At 37.9% G+C, this 13,017-nt stretch overlaps 1 protein-coding gene across 1 annotated transcript in view; it reads right to left on the minus strand.

Moving 5' to 3' along the window:
• trpc7b (transient receptor potential cation channel, subfamily C, member 7b) overlaps positions 1–13,017 on the minus strand; it is a 92,679-nt gene that overhangs the window by 10,141 nt on the left and 69,521 nt on the right. The window contains exons 7-8 of the mRNA XM_062990836.1: positions 6,215–6,410; positions 4,825–5,046 (exon numbers count right to left, since the gene is read on the minus strand). Coding sequence (XP_062846906.1) covers positions 4,825–5,046; positions 6,215–6,410 — 418 coding nt within the window. The remainder of the gene's footprint in view (positions 1–4,824; positions 5,047–6,214; positions 6,411–13,017) is intronic.

Genomic DNA, 13,017 nt, shown 5'->3' on the forward strand with positions numbered 1-13,017 from the left:
CTCTGACCAAAGCTATTTATTCTTTGACTTGGTACTATGCTCTTTTTACTCACTCACTTTCTTAACCGCTTATCCAATATGGGTCGGGGGGGCGAAGCCTATTCCAGCTTTTCAATGGACGCAAGGCACACAGTAACACCCTGGACGGGGCGCCAGTCCATCGCAGAGCAGACACATACATTCACACACCTGCCTTAATGCATGTTTTTGGACTGTGGGAGGAAACCGGAGCTCCCGTAGGAAACCCACGCAGACACAGGGAGAACATGCAAACTCCACACAGAAAGGACCCGGACCGGCCAACCTGGGGATTGAACCCAGGGCCTTCTTGCTGTGAGGTGACAGTGTTACCCACTTAGCCACCGTGCCCCCCATGCTCTGTTTAACTTTTCTTTAATGATGTATAATGCACTAGTACTATTTATGGAAAAGCAGCCCCATATTATAATGCTTTCACCTTTATACTACACTAAAGAATAGTGTTCTTGGGATCATATGCATAAGACTTCTTTGTCCAACAGCCGATGCTGAATAAAAGTATTTGACCAATTGTGACCAAGTCAGATAAAAAGAACAGATACAAAAAGAAATGATAAATCCCCAAATCCTATGAATGCCATAATGTATTTATGTTACAGATGTAATAAAACATTTTCTTTTGCATTATAACTTAGAGTTCTACAATATACAATACTGTTTCCTAAAAGTTGGAGCAGTTGAAAAGAATGTATGTAAAAACAGACAGTAATGATTTGCAAATACCTTTTGGCCTTTAATGAATAAACTCAGCACAAAGAAAATATATTTAAATTTGATGGTTGCAAAACAGTAAAAGTAGGTACAGGGGCATGTTTACTATGGGGTTAAATCACCTTTCCTTTTTGCAAAATTCTGTTATTATTTGGAACGATGGACACCAACTGTTGAAGAATCTTTTTTTCCATTCTTGCTTGATATACTGTAACACTTCAATTAAAGTTCTTGCTACAGGGACTATTATTGTTGTACATTACGTGTCATAATGCACCATTGGTTTTCAAATGGAGAGAGGTCTGGACTGCAGACAGGCCAGTCTAGCACCTGCATTAAATAAAAAAAATGAAAGGTGGATTTGATAAACTAGCACAGAGTGGAAATGTGTGCCATGGTCTATCTTAAATGTGCATGAGCCCATAGAAGCTGGTGTTGTTATATGGCTTGAATTGTGCATAGTCTTGCTTTTGTAGATGCAGTGACAAATTGTTTTACATACAGGAATTACAAAATCATAACTGCACTGTCGTATAGGGAGTTAAAGTTCTTGTGTATTTAATATTGGTTTTTGGCCTTGCCCTTTATGCACAGAGATTTCCTGAACTCTATAAATATTTTAATAGCTTCATGTGGGTAGTAAAAGAACCCTTGCTCTCAAACTGTTGGACTATTCAAGTACACATTTTTGGTGAACTGTGGTGAACTTTGACTCATCCCTACTCATGAATAACTGAGTCTTTTATTACCTCTCATTTTAATCCATGGTTTGTATAATGACATCACCTGTTTTAGATTTTTTAACATTTTACAGCATTCACTGTCTTAATTTGCCCATGTCCTTACTTTTTTGGTATAATAATAATAATAATAATACATTTTATTTATATAGCGCTTTTCAAGATACTCAAAGACGCTTTACATAAGACAAATAATCAAAACAAATACGTACATACACCATACAAATCATAGTACAAAATCAAAATAGTACATCAACATCAAGAATAATTAAGATAAAAACAAAGAGAGCAGCATAAGACAGTTCATTAAAAATTAGCTAAATTATGAGAGAGAACAACAAATATAGAACAATTTCTTAAAATTAGACAGAAACAGGACAGATTTACATGCAATCAGGAAACTGAAAACTTTACAAGTTTTAGGATCTAGGACTTCACATTTCTGTCGTGATCTAAGTATAAAAACTATTAAAAAGAATAGCAAAAATAAAAGCATTTATTTCGTGTTGTTACAAGTTAAATGCCATATTGAATAGATGAGTTTTGAGAAGTGACTTGAATTTGGACAGGTCAGGACAATCTCGTAGGTGTTTGGGGAGAGCATTCCATAAAGATGGAGCAGCTATGGAAAAGGCCCTGTCACCCCAGGTCCGGTGCTTGGTCCTAGAGGGTATGGACAGTAGGTTAGCCTCAGAAGAGCGAAGGCTACGGGAGGGAATGTGCTGATGGAGCAGGTCGGTGAGGTAGGATGGGGCCTGATTATGGAGAGCTTTGTGAGTGAATAGAAGAATTTTGAATTGAATGCGTTGAGCAACGGGAAGCCAATGAAGTTTTTGTAGAACAGGTGTAATATGATCACGGGAGCGAGTATGAGTAAGGAGGCGAGCAGCTGAATTCTGGATATACTGAAGTTTTTTTAGGATTTTGTTAGATGTACCATAAAGGATGCTATTGCAATAATCAATTCTGGATGTAATAAAAGCATGAATCAAGGTTTCGGCGGCAGAAAAGGAGAGTGATGGACGTAGACGTGCTATGTTTTTTAGATGAAAGAAAGCAGTTTTGGTGATGTGATTTACATGGAGGTCAAAAGAGAGGTTGCTATCAAAAATTACACCAAGATTTCGGATTTCGGATGTTAGAAGACGGAGACAAAGTGTCATTATCAATGGTAATTTGAAAATTTTTTGTGGTTTTTGCCAGGGTTGTAGGACCTACGATGATCATATCTGATTTTTCACAGTTTAATTTGAGGAAATTAGCTTTCATCCACAATTTCATTTCAGTGATGCAATTTGTCAGAGTGGAGTGAAGTTCAGTATTAATGGATTTGGAGGAGATGTAAAGCTGAATATCATCAGCATAGCAGTGGAAATGTAAACCATGCCGACGTATGATGTCACCAAGGGGGAGCATATAAAGAATAAACAAAAGGGGACCTAACACTGAGCCTTGGGGAACGCCTTGGGACAGTGGAGCAATGGCAGAACTACAATTGTTGATATTAACAAACTGTTGTCTGTTTACGAGATATGACCTTAACCACAAAAGGGCAGTACCAGTGATGTTGACAGAGGATTCAAGGCGGGACAGAAGAATGGAGTGATTAATGGTGTCAAAAGCTGCAGTAAGATCAAGGAGGACGAGAATATTAATTTGTCCAGAGTCTGAGGAAAGAAGAAGGTCATTTGTGACTTTGAGGAGGGCTGACTCAGTGCTGTGCTGGGGGCGGAAACCAGACTGAAATGATTCAAATAGATTATTGGAATTTAGGTGATCTTTGAGCTGTGAGGCAACAACACGTTCCAGTATTTTCGACAGAAATGGAAGATTGGAAATGGGCCGAAAGTTACTCATAATGTTAGAGTCAAGTCCAGGTTTTTTAAGTATGGGAGTAACAGCAGCCAATTTGAGTGATTGAGGGACTGAGCCAGAACTAAGAGAGGAATTGATTATCTCTGTGATAAGTGATGAGATAACTGGAAAACAACCCTTAACAAGTTTTGATGGAGCAGGATCCAAAACACAAGTGGAGCTTCGCATCCCTGTTAAGATCTCAGATAGGTCCAAATGAGACACAGGTGAGAACTGAGACAGAGGCTGGGTAATAAATTGAGATGAGATAGGCGGAGAAACAGAGATGACAGGGGAAACTGTCAGAAAATTGTGGATATTCTCAACTTTTGTTTGAAAAAATGAGAGGTAAGAGTTACACTTGTCAACTGTAAAGGAATTGGTAGTATTGTCAACTGGTTTGAGAAGTTTATTTATTGTGGAAAAGAGAGTCTTAGGATTTGTTGATCCAGCATGTATGAGTTCGGAATAGTAAGTGGATCGGGCTGCCGTAAGAGCGTCTTTGTAATGTTGAAGATAATCAGAATAAATCTGATAATGTACTGTTAGACCGGTTTTCTTATAAAGTCTTTCAAGCTGGCGTTTACGGGATTTCATTTGGTGAAGCTCAATTGTGTACCATGGTGCAGAATGACTAAATGAAACAAATTTGGTTCTCAAAGGAGCCAGCTCATCAAGACATGAGGCGAGTATGTCATTATAGTAATTGACAAGGTCAGATGAATTACTAGACAGTACAGGACAGACAGACATCTTTTTAACAAGAGAATCTGAGAAAGCAGAGGGAGAGATATATTGAAGATTCCTGAAGGATAGCACAGTATGTGTTGCAGGAATCAAATTAAGGATAATTGTGCATTTACAAAATGAATACAACTGATAATGAGGAGCATGAATATATTTTCCTCAAAGTATCTGCAAAAGTCACTACATTCTGTTTTCATTTGCATTTTACCTACTATCTCAACTTGCATTGGGTTTGTACAATAAACAGTATTTATGGTATGAACGATCTTCAAAAGGTTTCCGCACTTTTATATTTTGGTTCGAAATGGTGGGGGCAGGAGGAGTAGTAATTAGTCGTGTCTGAGAGACTGAGAGAGAGCCTATAGTCTGGATTTAGCGCCATCTGATTTTCACCTTTTTGGACCGCTCAAAGACGTTTTAAGAGAAAGAAGATTTTAATGTGATGATGATGGGAAAGCAGCGGTGCATCAGTGGCTGCACACTCAACCAAAACATGTTTTGCTGATGGCATTAAAAGTTGGTATGATGCTGGGGAAAATGCATCGAAGGGTGACTGTAGAAAAGTGATGTCATTTGTTTTTGAAATTCGTAATAAACAGAGTTTAAAAAAAAGTGTGGAAACTTTTTGAAGAACCCTTATATTAGCACACATTATTCATAGTACACATTTTATTTATATAATAGTTGTAAGTGTAATTGTGGAAAAAAAGTAATAATTTTCTGTTTATCAGACCTTTGGTCTTGAGTTGAGCATGCCCATCTCCAGTTCACTGTCATGAGGATGACCTTTGGCCTTGCAGAGCTGGATGAGGCAGTTTTTGGTGTGCAAAACCAGATAGTAGAAAGACTTTGGACTGGGCACCAGATTAAAGGGTGCGGGCAAGGTGCGGCCTTCATCAAAATACGACAACCACAGCTTAGCACGAGCAAACTTCCACTCCACATCAGCATCCTCCTACAAACAAAGAAAATGAAAGGGATGAAGGTAAAATATTGGTAGGAAAAGAGAGAGGAGTAAAAAATTAGAAAATGCCTGCGAGCAAATTATAAACATGCCTTGATCAATAATAAATCACAAGCTTGAAGCCTAATGAAGCTGTAAATGCTGAAAACTCATAAAATGCCACATCGGTCATTAATCAATTATTAATATCTCTAATTAATCATTGCATATGTCACTGTAGTGAAAACAGTGACACAAAAAATGGAACTTTAGAGGGTTACATAAAAATAAATGAATTTCAATATATTAATGCTGCAATAAAAGGATAAAGAAATTTCATGCAAATCTGACCTGATTTTAAATAAAAAAAATATATGTCCATACATGAAGAAGACTTCACACAACAAGTATGAATCAAAGTAAAGAAGCTAACAGTTTTTGGGGACAACATTTATAAACAATAACATTTAAAAAGTTACAGAGCCATAGCAAACTCATCAAAGAATTGGTGTGGTTGATGGAAAGTTCATTTAAGCATAAATAATAGTCCCTAGATGGGTGCACCATGCAAGATTTCACAATGTGCTTTTAGGCTAATGATGATTAATGTGAGAAAAAAAGCCAGCAGTCAATTAAAAAGAGTTGCTGGATGACCAGAATGCAGCAAGAACAACAGCTGCACAGATATACTGCAACAAACTGCATTTCAATTATTTCCAACACTAAGACTGGAATTTAAAATTAGCACAAGGGCATTTACACAAATGAAATTAAAATAGATGAATAGAACTAAAATGGCAAGAATTTATGTTTGTAAAAAGATAGATTGTCCATATGATTCCAAAAACAGCTAAACATGACTGTTTCTAATAAGTGCACAGAAACCAGTTTAAGACAGTGTGGGAATGTAGTAGTACTGCATTGTTGAAGCATTGATAAAACAAGCCTGAATCTAGGAGGGTGATAAAATACCCTCATCACAGTGATTGACTAAATGTATGGTTTAACATTTTAGTTTTATCAGGTTTGTGGTGGATCCAGCATCATGTGAAATCACAGACTGCCAGCGATTGCACACACTTACCCATTATTTACTCACCTACACCTACACCATTCTGAGGAAACCCACAAGGACATTAAGAGAACATACACCACATACACAGACAGTACTAATAATTACCTCTATTTCCTGGTAGGAGTTGTTGATCATGGCTATGAGCATGTTAAGCAGCACCACCACCATAGTCACGTTATATACTCCATATAGCACATAGCCAATGTTCTCGATGAATTTATGGTCATATTTCAGAACCACCGAGATCACCTCAGACAAGCCAAAAATGGACCAGAACAAGGTCTTAAAACTCTCTTCCACCCTGAAAAACACAAACACACACACACACACACACACACACACACACACACACACACACACATGTTAATGACCGCTCTTTATTTTCTCCACATTTCAATAAAAGCAGCAGGACTGGCCTTTCTTTAAATGTCTCAATAAATTGACTTGCCACACCACCCACTGGCATTTTACAAATGATCGCTTTCAATCACTCTGAGGCAGTAAATTGGGGGTATAATGAATGCTTATGGGATCAGTCATCACTGGGTGAGCTGTTGGTACGCTTCGAAGAGTCAAAGTTATTTGTGTGTGGGAGGGTGAGTAATGCAACGTCTTTTCACTCCTGCTTTACAGAAACACATGCCAAATACTGCCATGTATAAAAAGAAATGTGATATGAAGGACAGGCTTTTCCTTCCCTAGTATCTGTTTCTGAATGTGAACTAGTCATTTAAAGAGAGGGAAGATACATTTTCTCTGTATGCACATAATAATAAAATGAAACAGAGAGTTGTGCACGTACAATGGATTCAGAAATAATACAGACCTGACTTATTGTGACTTATTTTCTGAAAAAATAATAAAGAAATCTCACTGAAATATTTCACAGATTTCACAAAAGCATTTAGACTCATTACCTAATGTGGCACTCATATTTGTGGTCAGGTGCATCATGTTTGCTTTAATAAGCTTTAATTGCTTTAATTTTTATTTGAGGTCCACCTATTGCAACTTAAATTAATTAGACAGAGTCTGAAAAGGCACATATCTGAATCTATAAGGGCCCACAGTTTACATTGCATTACCAGAACAAGCAAGCCATGAAGTCTAAGAAACTGTCTGTGGATCTTTGCAATCAAATTGTGGCAAGATATAGATCAGAACTCCATTTACTGAACTGTTAATCAGAGGTTTGAGGGTTTAGTCATTGTCACAAGCCGAGCCTCTGATTATTTAGCTTCTTCACTTGCTTTCTTTCTTATTGTCTTTTGTTTTTCATTTGTTAATTAATTTCCTTCTTATATCATTCTATTTATGTCATCTTCTATGCTTCATTTGTTTAATTATTTAATTATATAAACAGCATTTGTTTATTGAATAAATACTACTTTCTTGTTTATCGAGAAAGCATTAAGATTTCTTTAAATGCAAGTTCATGTGAAAAAATGATGAAATCAGAGGAATTCATGTTTAAAGCCTGAAGATTTTACTTGATTTAGATTTAGATTTTACCTGTTTAAGTTAGGTTGGTGGAAATTGACTATAAATATTTGTTTAATGTGTCTAATAAAATATCAATGTGGGACAGTGTGGAAATTGCAAATTAAAACTCACAATTTATCTTTAACAATTTATTTTGACTTTTATAAAAAAAAAAATCAAAACATTCCTCAAAGAAAGACTGGCAAAGACTTGCCTATTTCTCCCTCTACTGTGCATAATATCATTAAATGGTTTAAGGAATCTGGAGGAATTTCAGTGTGTAAAGGGCAAGGGTGCAAGCCTAAACTGAACACCAACAATCTCTGATCGCTCAGACAGCATTGCATCAAAAACTGTCATTCATATATATTTATCAATAGCTGATATAACCACATGGGCAAGGGACTACTTTAACAAACCTTTGTTACGCACTAAAATACGGAGTTAAATTCACAAATGCCATTTGAAACTTTACTGTCTGTCATCGTATGGGGCTGTGTCAGTGCCCTTGGTAAAGGTCATTTACACTTCTGTGATGGCAGCATTAATGCAGAAAAGTACATTGAGATCTTAGAGTGACATGTGCTGCCTTCAAGACGTCATCTTTTCCAGGGACGCCCATGCATTTTTCAGCAAGACAATGCAAAACCACTTGCTGCACACAGTACAAAGGCATGGCAGCGGAGGAAGAGGGTACAGGTACTGGATTGGCCTGCCTGCAGTCCTTACGTGTCCCCAATGTGTGGAGAATTTTTGCATACCTTAAGACATGTTTGCAGGAAGAATGGGACAAGATCACACCTGAAATACTTTTTATCACTTGGTATCCTCTGTGTTGAGAGAAGACATAAATTACAAAGTGGTAAATGCTTTATTGTCCTAACGTTTTTGGAATGTACTGTAGGCCTGAAATGCAGGAATAAATGTACTGTATATTAACAAACGAATTAAAGCTGTTCAATTGAAAAATGAAATATCTTGGGTTCATACTCTCTGAAATGAAATAAATGTGAAGTAAATCTAGGAAAAACTGCATGGTGAATGTTGTAATACAAAAAAACAGCTGAGTTATTAAAAGATTCAACTATGGAAAGCATGCTGGAGTTCTTGCCAGTGGCCATATGCCTCCTTTAAAAGCATATGTGCATAACATTTTTATTTTCCTTTTCTATTTTAGTCCTTGCACATTCAGAAATAGATTAATTGCTGTTAAAAATAAATCAACAGAACAATTGTTTTTTGTGACCTTTTTCTTCTATTCCATTTTTTCTTTCTACTTTCCTTCCATCTTTTCAACTTTTCTTCAATCACTCATGTTGATGTACCATACCACAGTCAAGAATGGAAGTGGGAGCATCATGATATAGAGCTGCTTTTCTCCACACAGACACAGCAGCACTGATAGAATTTTTAAACACCTTTAAACAATTCCACCAAACAAAAATATCCAGCCAACAGGACAGCGTCCTGTGACCACTAATGAAGGTCTAGAAGATGACCAACTCAAACAGCAGCAATAGATGAGCGATCGTCTCTGACTTTACATCTACAAGGTGGACCAACTAGGTAGGGGTGTCTGATAGAGTGGACAGTGAGTGGACATGGAATAATTCACCACCTTAATAATACCTGCTCTGTGGTGGTCCTGTGCGGTTCCTGACCGTTGAAGAACAGGGTGACTACAGCCAGTAATTGTAGAACTACAAAGTAGTGAGTGTAGAAACAAGGAGGTGGTTTTAATGTTATGGCTCATCTTCTAGACCTTAATCAGTGGTCACAGGATGCTGCCCATGGGGCGCTGTTGGCTGGATATTATTGGTTGGTGGACTATTCTCAGTCCAGCAGTGACAGTGAGGTGTTTAAAAACTCCAGCAGCGCTGCTGTGTCTTATCCACTCATACCAGCACAACACACACTAACACACCACCACCATGTCAGTGTCACTGCAGTGCTGAGAATGATCCACCACCCAAATAATACCTACTCTGTGGTGGTCCTGTGGGGGTCCTGACCATTGAAGAACAGCATGAAAGAGGGCTAACAAAGCATGCAGAGAAACAGATGGACTACAGTCAGTAATTGTAGAACTACAAAGTGCTCCTATATGGTAAGTGGAGCTGATAAAATGGACAGTGAGTGTAGAAACAAGGAGGTGGTTTTATTGTTATGGCTGATCAGTGTATTTATTTGTGAGTGCGTGTGTGTGTGTGTTGTGACAAGCGGCTGGCTTGCTAAGAGCTAGCAAGAGTGGGTGCTGCCATTTGGACAACTGGGGATGTGGTTACTCTGGTGTCTACCAGGATGCACTGTGCCACCCCATAAATTAATTTAATCAAATGTAAAAAAATCAGTGAGTGTAGATAATAGTGGGCTTAACAATAATGTTATTAAAGAGCATGCTAATAATTGCTATTGCCTCGTTCTTGCCTGCTTTGATGCCACAACACAGTATGTAGACGTGTATATGTGTGTGTGTGGGTGTATACATACATGTATATACATAGGGGCAATTTAGATCAGCCAGTTTTAGTTTGTGTAAAGCCCCACGGGCTATAAAAGTTTTCAGTGCAGACAACAGTGCTATCTTGTCACCCACAAGCCTACAGAACATGCTCTTTTACAGTTGCATAGGCTCCAGGCAGATAGCTGGCATTAATACTAACTTCACCCACACAGACTGGCAGGACAACACTCACACCCTCAATCGCTCTGTTGTCATATTCAAATGTAGATTTTTTTTAGCAGTAGCATAACATTGTTAGTTTTTCATCATCCCACTTTGGTTTTAATGTCCATATAACAATTATCTTTCATATCACGATATTCTCATTCTTTTATCTCTCCTTATCATCATAAGCTGCTTACTCATTTACATCCACATGCCTCTGGCATCACTGCTTGCTGGCTGTTCTCTTTTTGATTATTTGCAATATCTTAATCTCTCCATCCTTCTCTCTGTCCCTCCCTCCTCCTGATGCTTTCCCACATGGAAATTTAATATATGACATGTACTGTATGCCCCTATATCAATAATGGTTTTTCCACATATGTTACCTGTAAGGTGATATATTATTATAACATACATGTATCCTATTGATATACAGTATGTCCATATAAGTTTATAACATACAGTATATAAAATACCCATAACAAACTGTGTGTATGTACCTATATTAAATACAGTATATCTATAGTATTAATTTTTATATGGTATTATATGTTGTATCCATATATGTTAGCATATATATTTAATTTCTATATGCAATTGTATTAAAATAACATTTAAAAAAGGCTATATGCTAACATATGACTTTTCTTATTTTCAGGAATTTATATATGTTTTATATTTAAATGTTGTGTAATATCCACACATATTAAGGATATATACTGTGTGTGTGTGTGTGTGTGTATATACTGGTGCTGGTCATAAAATCAGAATATCATGAAAAAGTTGATTTATTTCAGTAATTCCATTCAAAAAGTGAAACTTGTATATTATATGCATTCATTACACACAGACTGATATATTTCAAATGTTTATTTCTTTTAATGTTGATGATGATAACTGACAACTAATGAAAACCTCAAATTCAGTATTTCAGAAAATTAGAATATTACTTAAGACCAATACAAAAAAAGGATTTTTAGAAATGTTGGCCAACTGAAAAGTATGAACATGAAAAGTATGAGTATGTACAGCACTCAATACTTAGTTGGGGCTCCTTTTGCCTGGATTACTGCAGCAATGCGGCGTGGCATGGAGTCCATCAGTCTGTGGCACTGCTCAGGTGTTATGAGAGCCCAGGTTGCTCTGATAGTGGCCTTCAGCTCTTCTGAATTGTTGGGTCTGGCGTATCGCATCTTCCTCTTCACAATACCCCATAGATTTTCTATGGGGTTAAGGTCAGGCGAGTTTGCTGGCCAATTAAGAACAGGGATACCATGGTCCTTAAACCAGGTACTGGTAGCTTTGGCACTGTGTGCAGGTGCCAAGTCCTGTTGGAAAATGAAATCAGCATTTCCATAAAGTTGGTCAGCAGCAGGAAGCATGAAGTGCTCTAAAACTTCCTGGTAGACGGCTGCGTTGACCTTGGACCTCAGAAAACACAGTGGACCAACACCAGCAGATGACATGGCACGCCAAACCATCACTGACTGTGGAAACTTTACACTGGACCTCAAGCAACGTGGATTCTGTGCCTCTCCTCTCTTCCTCCAGACTCTGAGACCTTGATTTCCAAAGGTAATGCAAAATTTACTTTCATCAGAGAACATAACTTTGGACCACTCAGCAGTCCTTTTTGTCTTTAGCCCAGGCCAGACGCTTCTGATGCTGTCTCTTGTTCAAGAGTGGCTTGACACAAGGAATGCGACAGCTGAAACCCATGTCTTGCATACGTCTGTGCGTGGTGGTTCTTGAAGCACTGACTCCAGCTGCAGTCCACTCTGTGAATCTCCCCCACATTTTTGAATGGGTTTTGTTTCACAATCCTCTCCAGGGTGCGGTTATCCCTATTGCTTGTACACTTTTTTCTACCACATCTTTTCCTTCCCTTCGCCTCTCTATTAATGTGCTTGGACACAGAGCTCTGTGAACAGCCAGCCTCTTTAGCAATGACCTTTTGTGTCCTGCCGTCCTTGTGCAAGGTGTCAATGGTCGTCTTTTGTACAACTGTCAAGTCAGCAGTCTTCCCCATGATTGTGTAGCCTACAGAACTAGACTGAGAGACAATTTAAAGGCCTTTGCAGGTGTTTTGAGTTAATTAGCTGATTAGAGTGTGGCACCAGGTGTCTTCAATATTGTACCTTGTCACAATATTCTAATTTTCTGAGATACTGAATTTGGGGTTTTCATTAGTTGTCAGTTATAATCATCAACATTAAAAGAAATAAACATTTGAAATATATCAGTCTGTGTGTAATGAATGCATATAATATACAAGTTTCACTTTTTGAATGGAATGACTAAAATAAATCAACTTTTTCATGATATTCTAATTTTATGACCAGCACCAGTATATACAGTGTATCACAAAAGTGAGTACACCCCTCACATTTCTGCAGATATTTAAGTATATCTTTTCATGGGACAACACTGACAAAATGACACTTTGACACAATGAAAAGTAGTCTGTGTGCAGCTTATATAACAGTGTAAATTTATTCTTCCCTCAAAATAACTCAATATACAGCCATTAATGTCTAAACCACCGGCAACAAAAGTGAGTACACCCCTTAGTGAAAGTTCCTAAAGTGTCAATATTTTGTGTGGCCACCATTATTTCCCAGAACTGCCTTAACTCTCCTGGGCATGGAGTTTACCAGAGCTTCACAGGTTGCCACTGGAATGCTTTTCCACTCCTCCATGACGACATCACGGAGCTGGCGGATATTCGAGACTTTGCGCTCCTCCACCTTCCGCTTGA

This window comes from Trichomycterus rosablanca, chromosome 1, assembly GCF_030014385.1.
Source record: "Trichomycterus rosablanca isolate fTriRos1 chromosome 1, fTriRos1.hap1, whole genome shotgun sequence".
Taxonomy (NCBI): Eukaryota; Metazoa; Chordata; class Actinopteri; order Siluriformes; family Trichomycteridae; genus Trichomycterus; species Trichomycterus rosablanca.